Source organism: Melanotaenia boesemani, chromosome 17 (genome assembly GCF_017639745.1).
Source record: "Melanotaenia boesemani isolate fMelBoe1 chromosome 17, fMelBoe1.pri, whole genome shotgun sequence".
Lineage (NCBI taxonomy): Eukaryota > Metazoa > Chordata > Actinopteri > Atheriniformes > Melanotaeniidae > Melanotaenia > Melanotaenia boesemani.
The window spans coordinates 13067073-13083613 of record NC_055698.1 but is presented as its reverse complement, the minus strand read 5'-3'; the positions used below and the strand labels follow the sequence as shown (position 1 = coordinate 13083613).

Sequence of the window (16541 nt, the reverse complement as noted above, 5' to 3'; positions counted from 1 at the left end):
TTTTTATATTTGTATTATTATTTATATTATTTATTCATACAACAAAACTATATGTATTTAATTATATTTTTAATCTTGGGGGATTAAGGGCCTTGCACAGGTGAACCACTATGGGCCCTGAGCAACGCTCTTAACCCCAAAACTGCTTCCTAACATGTGAAATATAGCAGCTCGCTGCTCTCTAGTACAGATGGGTAAAATACAGAGCCTGAATTTGCCATATGGCATTAATAAAGTAAAAACTATTATTATTATTTTACAAAATTTCTAATGAGAAAAACCTTCAAAGTAGAAACTGAGCTCTGCTTTTCACTGGCTTCAGTCCAGTTAGCAGAAATGGATTGAGGGTTTTCTCAGAGTTTCCTCCCATCACTCCCACTCACTACATCTTTCTTGCCTGGTGATAACTCAATCACAGTGGTTTTGTCTCAGCATGTGTGTATGTGTGTGGGAATATTTGTACGCCGTGCGACAAGGCAACATGATCAAGCACATGGTGTGAGAGGGAGCTTTCCTGATTGCAAGCATGCAGCGTTTCTTTCTCAGGCAGACAGACGGAGGACAAACTGAGTCAATCAGCCTCACTTACGTTCAAGACTCAGCTGAGACAGAAGGAAAGAGAGGGATGATGAAATAATAAAAGGACTAGGGCAAGATGGAAGGCAACACACTGAGACACAGAAAAACTGTCAGCAGAACAATGTGGACATACTGAAATGTGTGTGTGTATGTGTGTGTGTGTGTGAGTGTGTGTGTGGGATTAACAGCCGTTCAGGGCTCTTTCATCAAATCATGTAATAGAATTCACTAAAATGTCTTTCAGCTCTGAAGTTAAACAACACGACTCAAAACAAAACTAGAAAAATCTATAAAGAAACAAACAATATTTCTCTAACTTTTCTTCATTTTCACAAAGCTTCACAATGCTGTTTTCACAGTGTCATTTTTCACAAAAAGACCTTTCACAAGGCAAGCTTTGTAAGCTCAAGTTTGTTTTTAGTTGATATGTTTTTAATATTATTATTGATCTCTTTGAAGCTGTATTTAGTGGGGTTTTAGTCTTCTGTTTTGTTGTGTTTTGTGAAAACATGTTATTGCTATGTCTTCTGTTCTCTTTCTTGTGTGTTACGAATCATCGTTGTGCTATCTGTTTGTTGAGGTTTTCTTATATTGTTGTATGTGGAATTTTCTATTTTCTTGCTTCTTGTACTTTCTTGTATGTCACTGTGTTATCTGATATGTTCTGTGGTTGGTTTTGTTTGCAAAATACACTGTGTTGTTGTTGTGTTTTCTGGTTATATGTTCTATTTTCTGATCTTTAAACTCTGCACATTTTGATTTTTAGTGGCACACAGACATTCACAATACAAATTGCTGGAGCCGTCATTGCCCTGCAGCATGCTGGGGTTGTGAAACCGCACTTCACATCTTCTTGATACTGCCCAGTGTCAAAAACCAGTAAATGGATATCAACACACTGGCTGACTTGACCTTACACCAAGGCTAATTCAACAAAGAAATCCAAAATGACATTATCAGAGGAAGTGGGAAAAGTTAGAGAAAAGGAGTTCAGAACAGACAGGATGCAAGAGGGATGTAGAAATAGACTTTGTTAGGGGGCATGAATATTGTAAAGATCTGCCAAATGTCAATAGTGTTGCTTTAACATACTTTTTATTTAGTTGTTATGTTACCTGGGGCCTGTTCTAGAAAGTGGGAAACTCTGAGAATCTTAACCCTGAGTTGGGGAAAAACTCTCGAAAGTGAGGTAAGTCCATGGGCACTGACTCTGTGAAATAACCTACTTGCTGGCTGGTACATAACAAAGAAATCCTGAGTTTCTACCTGGTTCCTCCCACCTGAAGTAGCTGCCAGACATAAGTTGTCCATACCAATGCGATACCAGTAATTTAGAAGCTGAATAATACACAATGATTTTTTTTTTCAGCCTCTCTGGCTTCCAGCACATGGTGTCCTCACAATCCTCTTCCTCCTTCTGTGCTAAAGATCATTCTGCTACAGTATATTTTAAAATACCATATGTGTCAAAATCTGAGTTTTGAGTACTTACAACAGCAGGGTTTTCTACATATAGATATATGTATGTATGTATGTATGTATGTATGTGTGTGTGTGTGTGTGTGTGTGTGTGTGTGTGTGTGTGTGTGTGTGGATTGGCTTATTAGGTGAGAAGATATGTACTGAATGAGAAAAAGCCACTAAATATTTAATTTTTCTATCAACCAGTACGAAATACAAAATGTCCAATCATGGTCTAGTACAATACAGTACCTTCCTAAAAGATGTCTTTGTACTTTCAGTTGCCTACATGTATGTTTTTCCTCAGTGGGAGTGAATCAAAATAAAGTTAAGATTTCATTCTGTCCATCAATGTTTTAACCCACATGCTACAGTTTTAATGAGTTAAGCATTTGGTCAGAGGATCAGAGGATTTAAACTTCCACATTGATGCAGGCTGTGGTTTTCTTCCATCATGCTTCTGCAGCAGCAGCAGCTCTTTTTTTTTTTTTTTTTTTTTACAAAATATCTCTTTTACAAAATATTTCTTTGTATTGCCCTTAGGCTTGAATAAAAACTTTTCGCTCCAGTCAGGTGAAATAACTAGCTTTTTGTCAGCAGTTGCCATGGTGAATTCAGGTATAGGGGCTTCTTGATGATGTTTTTTTATTGTGGTTCTCAAATCTAGATAAAGATATTCGTGATTTGATCGAACCAACTCACAGCAGCTGCTCTGGAACCAAAGACTGAGAGTAAGTCAACCCAGAGTCTCTTTTAAGTTAGTTGAGTTGGTTGAACCTCCTTCTTAGAACGGGCTCCTGTTTTGAAATACTGTGTTTAGTTAGTAAATGTGTTCATGATTTGTTGTGTTTTCTGAAGCAGTGTACAGATTTCTCTCCTGTGTTAATCTTTTTTTGTTTAATTTTGTTTTAAGATAAGTTATGTCATGCCTTGTGTTTTATGCTGTTTTCTGTTTTGCTGCTGTATTTTGCAGCTCAGGGGTAACATCTCAGTCACTTTTTATTCCTGCCAACATCTCAGTTGTGCAATTTTCTATTAACACTGATGCCAAAGGCCTTTACCACATAGAGAAACAACTGACCAACATTTATGGTTGTGTTTTTTTAATAGATAAGTCAACTTTCAGAAACATGTTTTAAATCAACTTCTTCATTTGATCAATGTGAAAAATATTGTCTGGTCCCAGCAACCACTGACACCTTGATCAAAAGCAGTTAAAAATGATTTTACTGGGAGAGATTCATTACTCACTGCACACTGTTTAGGACAAAAAAGGAAAAAATAACCCCATGTATGAGAGGAGTATAGTGTCAAGTTGATTGTAAGCCACAGATTTTACCTAGTGGTATGCATGTAGACTTATATTTTCCTGAGTATTTATTTATTTATTTATTTTTGTGCTGATCCACACATCAGAACCAGACGTAAAATACCTTTTTAATAAATGTGTCAGGGCATATAGCACCATATCATATCACAACAAGAAAAAAATCCATTGATGCTTTACTGTGCTCATTATTTTTGTCTCCATTTTGCTCGCTGGCTGGCTAATCAGCGAGGCACACACCAAGCCATGGCACACCACACCACAGCCTGCTTTGGGTCTCACTGTAACTGACAGAGACAGGGCTAAGTGGCCACTTGCAGACAGCTATTAAAGTTTAATGTGTCTGGGTGGGAGTTAAATAATATGTAGAGGGCTTTTTCTTCTTCTGTTGAATCACTGTTTAACGAGCATAGATCAATTAAAGAAGATTTTTATATATACTCTTCTCGTCATTATTTAATCAATCCATTGGATTGATGGATTGATCCACTAAATGGAGCTTCCTCAGAAATAGCCACAGAGAACACATTAATGACATAAAAAATTAAGTCCCCTCATGATAATTGCTCTGTGCTCTGGCCTTTGTTCCATTCTTACTTGGTTAAGTGTAGGGGGAGGCACACGTGGGTCTGTGTTGCACAGTAAAGCAACTATACATGACAAAAAAAAACAAGATAAAAACAAATTAAACAAGCAACAACCAGCCATGCATAACTAAAAAGATAAGCTTACGGCTGTTTACCTGTCTTTGTGTAGAACATGATCTCATCTTTAAACTCTTTGCGCTCCTCCAAGGTCTCGTCAATACTGAGGATGATGCTTTCACTAGTCTCAGGCCCATATAGGAACTTACAAGCACAGCTCTTCTGCATGACTTCTGTCCGAGAGAAGCCTGTAAGCTCACAGAAGCCATCAGAGCAGTACACAATGGGAAAGCCCTTTAACAACTGAGCATTGGCCAGGATGAAGTTGCTATCTGCAAAAAGGAAGAGGAGAAAGAAGCAGGGTGAAAGAGAGCTGAGGCGATGACATCATTTTTTAGATTATGGTCTTTTTTTAAATTGCTAACAAATAACTGTGAGGTTAATTTTCTAAATAAAGGGAATTCTCTGTTACTCTTTCCCAAAGGCGGTTTCAAATATCTTCACCCTGCATGGAGAAGGAAAGTCAGCAGCCCTCAGGCAAGTGAGAAGGAAGCTTTTGCTTTTGTAATCCTGGTTTCTGCCACAAGAGGCTAAAGTGAAAACCTACCCAGTACTACTAGGGATAAGGTTGTTCTCATGTCTTTCTCAATGCTTCTAAAACAGAGGAAAAAATCTAGTAATACTTCAAGTTGTGAAAGATTACTTATAACTGAACAAAGAAGTTAGGCTAGGAATACTAGCTGAAGTCTCATGGGAAGTAAATGCTTTTAAGACATTTTCACTCATTTTATTTATATTTTGCTTATAGGTAAAGTACCATTGTTGTTCAGATTTTGATGTTTTTATAAATGTAATAACCAAACAGTCACTAAAAAATGTTTTCAAAAAAGAAGAAAGAAAGGAAAGAGGTCTGATAGTTAAATGTGACAGCATGTTTGGACAGTTTTGTGAGGTGCCGTCATCACCTGCAACAAAGTTTGTAAAAATGGTGAAATTTGAGGGAGAAAGTTAAAATAATGCTGAATGGTGTTAAATTGACTGTCTATTATTATCTTGTCCAAAGCTAAGGCAAGGCTGTCAGCTGACCTGGGTGCAGTGATCCTTTTCCAACTACGTGGAAACTAGACTGCATGAGCGCAGCCTAAACTGAAATTTAGCTTACTCATCTTTGGAAACTGTGCTGCCAACACTCTGACTGTGAGACCAGTGCTTTAACCTCTCAGCTAACATCATCAACAGCTTTTGAAACTTCACAAAACAAAAATGGAAGCATATTCAACTGGACAAGTGCTTCTCTAGATGCTTTAATGAATCGCTTTCAGTGGCCACCAGTGTAGTGATGTGACTTTTAACTCAGAGATTTACAGCCTGATGGGATCTTCAGCTCGAGCCGATGAAGGCCTGTGTGGGCTGATTAAATGGAGGTCATTTACCTCGATAAGCAACTGATTTATCTGCACTCTGAAGTGCAATAGTCCTAGTGTGGAAACTCATTCCCTTGAGTCAAGAAACCAACTCTGAATGCAGAATATACTCAGTGAGAGTTGCATCAGAGTGAGGAGGTGCAATTTCTGGTAAAGATGATGACAGGTGGGGAAGAACTGGAGTGATAGCAGATAAAAAAATTGTATAAATGATGATGCGTATCACAATTAATTAGCCTATTTATGTCTAGCTTCAGATACCCAGTTGTAGCAGACCAGCTGTTTATACCTGAATCCATCTATTATGGCACACACACACAAACACTCAGAGCCAGTGTTGTGCAGAGTGATGCTGAACTGTGCTGATAGACAGCTAATGTTCCAGTACAATGCCCATTATACAAAACAGTGGACAACGGTGGTTTGACAGATTCACAGCAAGTGTGGATGTAGATGTGTGTATTTAAGTATACCCTGCTGTCATTCGATAAGAGGTCAGCCAACACTAGCCAATTAATTATACACTATAAGTACACAAGAACAAGAACATCTGATATTGTGAAATTGCACAAGACAAATATAAAGATGTTTGTACAATTACAGTCAATAAATTAGCTACCCACATTAATGAGCACTTATTTGCACAAACACACAAAGTTACACAAGCTTGTTTTTAATCACTACTTGACACATCTCGCAAAGCGACTTGTTTCAATTATGTCGCATTACAAAACTCAATTTTCTACACCAATAACTCCTTTTTCCTGCAGCCTGGATGTTTGATTTTTTTTATGTTGCATGTCAAGCTTTGTTGGACAAAAACCACGAAAGATTTGAACTGGGAATATGATGGCAGAGAGTAAAAATCTTGTATGTGCTTCTCTAGGGGAATGAGCAGCATGTTTCTTTTCATAACTCCATTCAGCAATCAGCCTTTTCTTCTAGATGCTCTCTGCATTTGTTAAAAATTGTGACTGGCGTACCTTTTTACAACTCCCTGATATTTATGATAAATAAAGGAAGGCGCAGGTTTTTTTATAGGTTAAAATCTTAGCAATGTTTCAATCAATCAAAACCAAATATAATACAAACTTCTGGGCACTTGGTCATTTTTTTTCTGTGAAAAAAAAAATCTAACTGAATGAGTGGCTAAGTGGCTACTATATACTAGAGCTGGTTTTAACATTTTAAATACTAACAAATTATGCTTCAGAGCGTGAAGAGAATCAATATGTTTTCTCACACATTTTCTTTCAGCATAACCTACTCGAGGTAATGCACCTGGGATTAATATTGATAAATACATAAATATTTTTTGCCAGCTTCAGTGACTGAATATTGAACAATAATGGTGGAAAGAATATTGATTGATTGAGCCTCAGTTATTGTTTAACTAAGTGAATTTTGTAGAGGATGATAACGTAACCAGCTCAAATAAGCAAATTATATTGATGATGACCTATGAATGAAACAAACAATAAATAAATTAACTGAAAAAAATGAACAAATTGACTGAAAAACGAAAGAATGTCTGTGGAACCCTAATTTCACCCAACGGGTTTACATCAGCGAAATCTGCTGGTTGTCTGCGTTTATATGTTCTGTGCAGAGGAGCTGTGTTTTCCTAAATCTTTTTGATATAAATGATATAATGTTGTGGTTTTATTTTTAGTTTTCTTTCCTTGTTTTAAAAAAATGAGAAATAATTAGTCATTGATTGACAGTCCAAGACCTGCTACTGGCTGCTGGCAGGAATGACCTGCTGAACCTTTTTGTATTAATATTTCTCTGCTACCTCCGCCTCTGCTCCCACGATGTAAAAAGTTCTTTGCTTGCTTCCGTTCCTCCTGAAATCCCAAGTAATTTATTTTCTTTTGTTTGTTTTAGTATAATGTGATTGTTTCCAATCCCACAAACTGACTGACCAGTTCCCTGTATTCTTTTTCTTCTTGTCCTTCTCTGATACACCCCACTATTGTAGTCATCTGACTGTTGAATGTTGTTTATTTTTCATCTTTAAATGTTATTGAAAAAACTCAGTGTTACTATTTTGAACATAACATCCATGAACTCTGAACTCCTTTTTGAATAAACAAATGCTGAAATTAGAGCAACTGTTTTACTTTATGTCAGTTTTTTTCCAGATGCATAATTATGTCTGGCCATAACATGAATGGACCCAGTAATTTTTTATTTCTTTTTACAGACTTATTTTTTTTAATGCCTGTCATCCCCACATCCTGTTTATATGCTCTTCTGTGTGATTCCCACTCTTCCTGATTGTCATTACCTGTGTCCTGTTGTCTTCCTGTGCTCCCATGTACTTCTGTGCCAGATCATCTTGTCTGTTTGTCGGCTTTTTTGTCATAATCTTGGTTTTTGGTTTAGGTTTTTATGGTCTTGTCATGTTTAGTTCTGTTTCCTTTTTCTGTTCCATTCCTTGTATATTCTATTTAGCTGTCTTTTTCCCGTTAATTAGTTCACCTGGTTTAATTTGTTCATTCACTTCACCTGTTCATCATTAGTCCGTCCGTGTGTATATACACCCCTTGGTTTCCTTTTTCACGTTGGCATTCTATTGTAGCCTTCATGTCAAGTTTAGTTTCCTTTAGTCCTAAGTTTTATTTTTATTTTATATATTATATTATTTTATATATATTATATATAATAACTCATACCTCAGCATATGGGTGTGTATAAGTGGGGAGGGCGTGCCTCTGTAAGAGTGACTAAGTATGTGAATGACTTTAATCTACTCCTTTTTTGTGTCTTGGGAGAGGGAGGATCTATAAGAATGCAAACCTTCAAAGATATATACCATATACTGTATTTGCTTTTATCTTATGAGCCCACGAGACCCCTCAGGTCCTCTGGTACTGGCCTTTTAACTGTTCCCAGAGTAAAAACAAAAACCCATGGCGAGTCCTCCTTTTATTTCTAAGGCCCTTGTATGTGGAACAGCCTGCCTGAGGACATGAGGGGAGCACCTAGTGTGGATATTTTTAAAAACAGACTCAAGACCCACCTTTTTAGTTTAGCATTTTAATCATTTCTTTTATTATTACTATTGTATTTATTCATTTCTTTATTCTTAACACACAGGCTGTATTCAGCTTCTATTTATTTATCATTTATGTATTTGTTTTATCATTCTGATTCTCTTATTTCACGGGTTCTCTTATTTTATGGGTCTTAGCAATATTACTATTACTTTTATATCCAGGGTTGGTTTTTAGATTGTTTTAGATTTGGTTTTACAGTGTTTTATCTCAGTGTTTCCCCACACCACTAGACCCCAGAATTTATGACAGCGTTTCCTTGGTCCTTTTAACTTGCTTTTACCCTCTGTGATGTGTGTGTGTTTGATGGGAAGGGGTGGGGGGTGGGCTTGCTGCAATTGGGTTGGGGTTCTGGGGGATTTTACTCTCTGTAAAGCACCTTGAATTGCTATTTCTATGTATGAAAGGTGCTATATAAATAAAGTTTGATTTGATTTGATTTGATATATAACTCAGGGAGGAGAAAAAACAATGATGCATTGTACCTGAGGAGGCTGCACATCTCTTTCCAGGCCTGGTGCAATCCCCCACCTCACGGATCCTCCCCCCAGGTCCCCATACCCACATCCACAGCATGCTTAGGCCAACCTTGTGATGTTGAGAATGTTAACTAAGAGGGGTATTAGTGTGTCAGCTAAGTGCATTAAAAAAAGATGTAGGTTAGTACACATGCACCCCTTTTATCCTGCCTGCTTTTGGGTGTGTGTGCTTTGTTTTATAATAAAATGTATTCCACAATATGTTTGGATTCCAAGTGAACATAACTTACAGTTCTACTGCGACAGTGCTTTCCATTCATGAAAGAAAAAAGAAGTTAAAACATGTCATGCCAGCAGTAATACACTCACTGGATGACCCGAACAGATGGTCAGTGTCTCAGCGTTGGGACTGACTGTCAGACATGAGACCCCTAAGGCTTGGGGCAGACTAGGAAAAGACATGACAGTATTGCTCAGAAAGTCCAAGAAAAGATCTGCAACTTTACAGCTTCCAGAAAACTGAATCCTGTTACACAGAGCTGACAGGTATGCTGCATACTGTCTGAGTGTGCTTGTGGTAATGTGAGGGATATTAGGTGACTCTGGATGTTCAACATTATTAAAATGACTGTTTATGTTTGACACATAAACATAATTCAGTGTAGAAAAGTAGACATTTTTAACCCCTTAATGGATTAATTAATTTACAAATATATAAAAACAAAATAAATACAGGAGAAAAAAATTGAGGAAAAAATATAATAAAAAGAAAAAGACAAAAAAATTTTTAAATAAATTAATAACAATTAAGAAATAAAAAATAAATAATAAATAGCTCATGTAAAAATTATTTAAAAAAATAAGTGTGAGTGAAAGCAGACAAGTGAGTTAGTAAATCTAGATAAATAAAATTAATCAGTCTGGTAAAACGAAATTAAATAGACAAAGACCAGACAGGTCCTCTGGTAACGACCTTTTAATCGCAGAGACTGTTGACATATATATATTTATATATATATATTATATATATAAATATATTATATATATTTATATATTTATAAAAAATCAATCTTTTTATCTTAGCTTAAAGCCCAATTGTATATTATTTATTTTGTTTAATTTTGTCTATTTTATTCATTATTCTATATATCTGTCTTTTACTTATATACTTATTCTTTTATGTTTACTGTCATTGTACTTATCTGTTCTTATAATCTTTTAGGTTTGTTTTGATCTTGGTTTTACTTTTTGTGTTTTCCTCATGGGGATCAATACACACCGGGGGCTGTGCCTACTCGGTCTGCAGAGTTGTTGCTGTGGTTATTTATGTAAAGCCCTTTGCGCTGCTTTTGTATGAAAAGTGCTTTATAAATAAAGATTATTTGATCTGATTTGATAGTTATTTGCAAAATTTGAAATGTATCATGTTATAACATATGTTTTATTGTTAGAACATGAAATACAAGACTTGTAAGCAGATGTTTTGAACTAGAAATATTGGAGCAAAATACACTTTGTGGAGATTATTCTAGTCCAGCAGAAACATTTCAGCTTTTTATCTCAAGGATTAATTGTTCTACTCTGATTTATTGATGGACACGAAGGAATGTGGGAGAGTTATGAGCAACACAATACGTCACATCACAGCATGCAGTGAGACGGTGCATGGGTGTGTGTGCTGCTTTTGGTTAACGTGGTTTAGTACCAGTGGTTACCAAACCACTGCCTTGCTGTTTTCTGATAACTAAAATTAAAATAATATAGACAACATGCATCACTGGGAATAAGAGAATAAAGTTGCAGACACAAATACATAGTCTTGTCTGGTTTAAGGGTGCAGCTGCAATGATATCCTCCAAGCTTCATCACATTTCTCCTTGTCTCATCCTAGAACGAAGTACAACTTAACTTTGGTAAATTAAACATTTCTCTGATCATCTGCATGTACAGTTTGCTCATTCAAAGACTAATACGGTTTATTTTCCACGTTTTCACCACAAAACATATCACACTATAACGTGATAATAATATTTGAGCAAAATACATTTTCTTTGTTTTGTTTTTATTAAGATGAAAGCTCCCATACTGGTGGACTCTGTCTACAACTACATACGCAGTGCTGTGCAAATGTCTTAGGCGGCCCATCATTTCCTTATATTTTCATCAATATATAAAATAGGTATAGCACATAAACCAAAATACAGTACATGAGGCAAAAGCAAAGTTTGTACAATTCTAACATACTTAAGAGTGGATATTTGGTATGACCATCTTTATTCATCAACACAGCCTGAACCCTTGTCGACAAACTTTCTAATAATTTCCAGAACTTTATTTCTATGTCATGTTTAGGAATAGTTGTAAAGGCTCCTTAAAAGACTTTCCAAAGCTCTTCTTTTTTTTCAGTTTTCTGTTTTCTGCATCTTATTTTTCTGTTTTCTATCAAGATGATTTCAAACTGCTTCAACAATGTTGACGTCCAGGCTCTGGGAAGTTTCATCACTGCGTACCACTCATTTTAAATCCGATTGTGATGTTATTTGGTAACTCAGACTTCCTGTTTCCCTTCCTTAACAAAGACTTATTGACAGCTCCCCTTCTATGGAGACCACTTCTGATTATGCTTTAGTGAAAAACTGAATGGCTAGAAGGATCTTTAAGGTCTTGTCTGGTCTTTGCTGGATGTGTTTTCCTTACTTTTTTTCTTACATTACTATTTCACAAAGACATGTCTTTCTAATACTCTGCTAAAGATACTTTCTTAGGCTTGCTGCATCATCTTATGTCAACTATTTCCGTCTATATTTATAAGGACACATCATGTTGAGATATGCCAAGCTTACCAGTGCAAAGTTACTATTTTGGTCAAACAACCACTCTAAATTTAGTTTTGTTTTTTTTTATTTTAAATTTATTTACTTTTTTTTGCGGATTCAGAATAAATGTTCTTCCAAAAGTGTTTTAGATATTTTATCTAATAAAGGCTCTTCACAATGTAACTCAGACACAGATTATTATACTAAGATATGTGTCAGAAATTACTTGATTATCATTAAGGTTGGTCACAAAAGTGACAGTGTCACAGACTGCTCACACTCATTGTCAGCCCTCATCTTCAGCTGCAAAAATTAGCTTAAGTAAATATAATCAAGCATTACTTTAAAAGTTGGAGAGACAAAGAGTTTTGAACCTTCTTTGGCAAAAGTGTTTGATAAGACCCTTATTGTATCTTAGTGAAACACAAATTTCCCTGCAAGGGATTAATAAAGTATTTCTGATTCTGATTCTGATTCTGAATACCTTTATTTCCATCCAGATTCCACTAACCTGCACTGCATTAGTCATGTCTTCACTTTTGTACTATCAGCTTTCCTTTGTCAGACCACTGTGATTGTTTCTAATTGTGTATTTCTTTATTTGCCTTCCTCTCATGTCATATGTTATGCATTTCTGTTATTGGCCACCCTGCCAGAGAAACACTTCTTTCATTTTTTCCATTTGTGTTTTTGTCTTTGCTTTTGTTATGGTTTAAAGCAGGGCTAATCAGTTCTGTTTCACAAAATCTGCAGCCCTGCAGGTTTTCAATGTCTTCCTTCTCCAACACACCTGACTCAAATTTATGAGTCACTGTGCAGAACTTGATAGGCTGTTGGATCTGTTTTGGATTTCCTTCAGACTAGTGGACAAAAGAAACAAATCTGGTGGATAATAGATTCAGCAAATATTTATTATATAATACCTCATGTATATATTTAAATACAGATTATATGCCGAGGAGTAAAAGTAGGACCACACCTCTTACACCCTACTTCCTGTTACATCTATAAAAGCTTACATACCCTTCACACCCGTTTGTGCATGTTCTCCATGCCACTCTCACTTTTCTGCTCACCAGCATCCCAGCTTACTGGTGCTGCTTTTGCTCTTGAAATAACAGACTATGGATTTTATGAATAAACATGAAGAATTTATATATAAGCACAAATGTTATAATATAGCTATATCTAATATCTCATTAAATGTCCCTCAAACCATTACTTCTCATTGTCTATAGTCTGATGCAAAACTTGGATTACTGTTGCCCCACTGTTTAAAAATGTGCTCTTATGAAGATACATACGTAATAGTTCTCTAGTATTTTCTAAAACATCTCAGAAAATATAATGTAATTAAAACTTTCCTTGATAAAAATTATCCTGTGTTGATATTTTTTTAAATGCACTTTTACTATCTACCACTGGAATAGGTTGTCCAAAGCAATGTAGAGCTATTTTATTAACCTTTATCCTAGATTTCTTTAATTTTGTCCTTGATATGAAATTTCCTAACCTATCTTTGCCCCTCCCTACTGCTGTCCTACTTTCCCTTTCTCCTTCCCTCCCTTCCCACCAGCAGTATGTCCCACCTTTCCTCCCAACATCTCCACAGTTTTCTACTTTTGATCTCTTACCTCCTGCCCAATACCCCCCCGCCCCCCTTAAATCACTCCGTCTGTCCAGAGTTCTATCCCTCGCCAATAATCCTAACTCCCTGCTCCCTTTCTTTCCAGCTGTTCTTTACGTCCCTCCTACCATTTTGGAGCTCTCAGTATAATTACTCTTCATCTCTTTCTACCCTTGAACTTAAACCAGAATTTCACCCTTTTCCCAGATCCATTTATTTCCTTTACTCTTTGCACACATTCACCTTCTTCTCCTCCCACTACTTCTGCAAAAGTATACGTTTATCTTTCTTCTAAACCCAGAATTGCTGCTACAGGAAAATTCTGTTTCCATTTTAGATTTCATCTCCCATGTTCCCTTTGTTCCTTTCTATCATTACATGTTTTCAACTCTTTCTTCTGTTCTTCTCTTATCATCCCTTTCCCTTTTTCCCCTTTTTTTATCTTTCCATTCAGATCTTTTGGGGCTAATTGCTCCAGTGTAGAAGCTCATAGATCATCTCAGCTTGTGCTCACACTACTGCATGACAGCTGCTGAAACCCTCCAGATACACAGAGAGTACAGGGAGGAAGAAAAGACTGAGATAAAAGAAGAGAGCGAGAGGGCAGAAGAAGAAAGGGGAGGAGAAAGAAGGAAGAAAGCAAGATGAGAGAAAATAAAGATATTTAATGGCCCTTTCAATGTCATCCACATTGGCTGAAATACCTTGGATCTGGACAAATTATTTGTAAAACGTCTATGAGAGATCAACAGAACATATTTTCAAGTCTAATTATAACATTAAAACCTCAACACAAGGTTGGTGATAATCTCCACTCTGAAAGAAAGGAGATTTTCTTGTTTATTTTCTAAGGAACTGTCTGTTTTCATCATCTTAATTAGGCAGCCAGCAATGTCAACAAATCGGATTTTGTCATCCATTCTACTACCCGAGGACAGTAGTATTCGGCACAAACAATAAAACAAACCTGTAGACCGTGTATTTATCGCACAAAAACTGATTTTTGCACTCATGTATGGTTTTACTCTGGATTCCTTCCACAGTCTAAACATTTAGGTTAGGTAACATGTGATAACTGTTGATTGTAAATTGACCCTATCGGAGTGGTGGGAGTGAGTTTGCATGTTTGTTAATCATTGTTTGTCTTTGTGCTGATTCTGTTATGGACTGGGGACCTGTCCAGGGTGCACCCTGCCTTTTGCACAATGGTAGTGACAGTAGTTATTTATGAATACAGCAAAAACTGGTGTTTTAATTGTTGGTCCTGAAAGCTTGGCCTCCAAAGCTGTCACCTGTTTAGGGACCCTTTCTGCTAATGTGCAAATTTATTTGTATAGCACATCTCATGTACAAGACAATTCAAAGTACTTTACATAAAACTTTAAAAGCATTACAGCAGGGTGCAGGAAGCAATAAAAAGTGCATTAAAACTAACATTAAAAGAAATAAAAATAAATTAAATAGAAACAGAAATAAAAAGCTAAAGTAAAAAAGATAAAATTAAGAAATAAATTTCTAGTGCGGGAAAAACAAGGTTAAGAGAAAGAGATGAAGATTTGGACTTCTAAATAAAAACTATTAAAATGCAGCAGAGAACAGGTGGGTCTTTAATTTGGATTTAAATAAAGTGAGTGTTTCAGCTGATCTGAGGCTTTCTGGGAGTTTGTTCCAGACATGTGGAGCACAGAAGATGAATGCAGCTTCTCCGTGTCTGGTTCTGACTCTGGGAACTGATAAGAAACATGATCCAGATGACCTGAGGGTTCTGGTAGGTTCATACTGGGTCAAGAGTTCACTGTTGTATTTTAGTCCTAAACCATTCAGAGCTTTACAGACCAGCAGCAGAACTTTAAAGTCTATTCTCTGACGAACAGGCAGCCAGTGTAAAGACCTCAGAGCTGGACTGATGTGGTCCACTTTCTTGGTCTTAGAGAGGACTCGACCAGCAGAGTTGTGAATAAGCTGCAGGTGTCTAATTGATTTTTTAGGAAGACCTGTAAAAACACTGTTACAATAATCAATCTGACTAAAGATGAATGCATGGACTAGTTTTTCTAGGTCCTGCTGACACATCAGATCTTTAACCCTTGATATTTTCTTAAGGTGATAGTAGGCTGACTTTGTGATTCCCTTAATGTGTTTTTTTTAAAGTTTAGGTCTGAGTCCATCAATACACCCAGATTTCTGGCCTGGCTGGCGGTTTTTAGGTGTAGACTGAAATTCTGTGGTGACCTTTAATCATTTCTCTTTGGCTTCAAATACAATCACCTCAGTTTTGTTTTTGTTTAACTGAAGAAAGTTTGGCTACATTCAGTAATTAATCTTCTCAATGCATTTACCAAGAGCCTGTACAGGGCCTCGTTCTCCTGGTGACATTGTAATATATATCTGTGTGTCATCTGCGTAGCTATGGTAACTAATTTTGTTTTTCTTTATAACCTGTGCCAGTGGGAGCATGTAGATGTTAAACAGAAGAGGCCCCAGGATGGAACCTTGGGGAACTCCACATTCTTGTCTGCTCAGATGTAAAGTTACCTATTGACACAAAGTACTTTCTCTTCTCTAAATAAGATTTAAATCAGTGTAGCGCAGTGCCAGAGAGGCCAACCTAGTTCTCCAGTCATTTAAGTAAAATATTGTGGTCAATTGTTCTAAATGCAGCACTGAGGTCCAGTAAGACTAAAACTGAAATTTTTTCATCATCTGTATTCAAACATATGTCATTAATGACTTTGGTCAGAGCAAGTCTCAGTGCTGTGGTGCTGTCTAAAACCTGACTGGATGACATCATAGCAGTTTTGTGTTAAAAAGTCATTTCACTGATGAAAAACAGCTTTTTCAATGATCTTACTTTGAAATGGAAATTTGAGATCGGTCTGTAGTTGCTCATTTGTGTCTTGTCTAGATTGTCCCTATTTAGCAGAGGATTGATTATAGCTGTTTTTAGAAGTTCTGGGAAGACGCCGGAAATTAAAGACAAGTTCACAATCTGTAACAGATCTGGCTCTAGAGTCTTTGAGAACTTTTTGAAGAAACCTGTGGGTCAGGATGTCAGCAAGAGGAGTTCAGCTGATATAAGATGTCGCCCAGATCTTTGCTGTTAATGGGATTAAAGTGTGTCATGG

General features: G+C 36.5%; 1 protein-coding gene across 5 annotated transcripts in view; it reads right to left on the bottom strand.

Moving 5' to 3' along the window:
* kcnh8 (potassium voltage-gated channel, subfamily H (eag-related), member 8) overlaps nucleotides 1–16541 on the bottom strand; it is a 73218-nt gene that overhangs the window by 43036 nt on the left and 13641 nt on the right. For all 5 annotated transcript variants that reach the window (XM_041967356.1, XM_041967359.1, XM_041967357.1 and 2 more), the window contains exon 2: nucleotides 4110–4343. In XM_041967356.1, the coding sequence (XP_041823290.1) occupies nucleotides 4110–4343 (234 nt within the window). The remainder of the gene's footprint in view (nucleotides 1–4109; nucleotides 4344–16541) is intronic.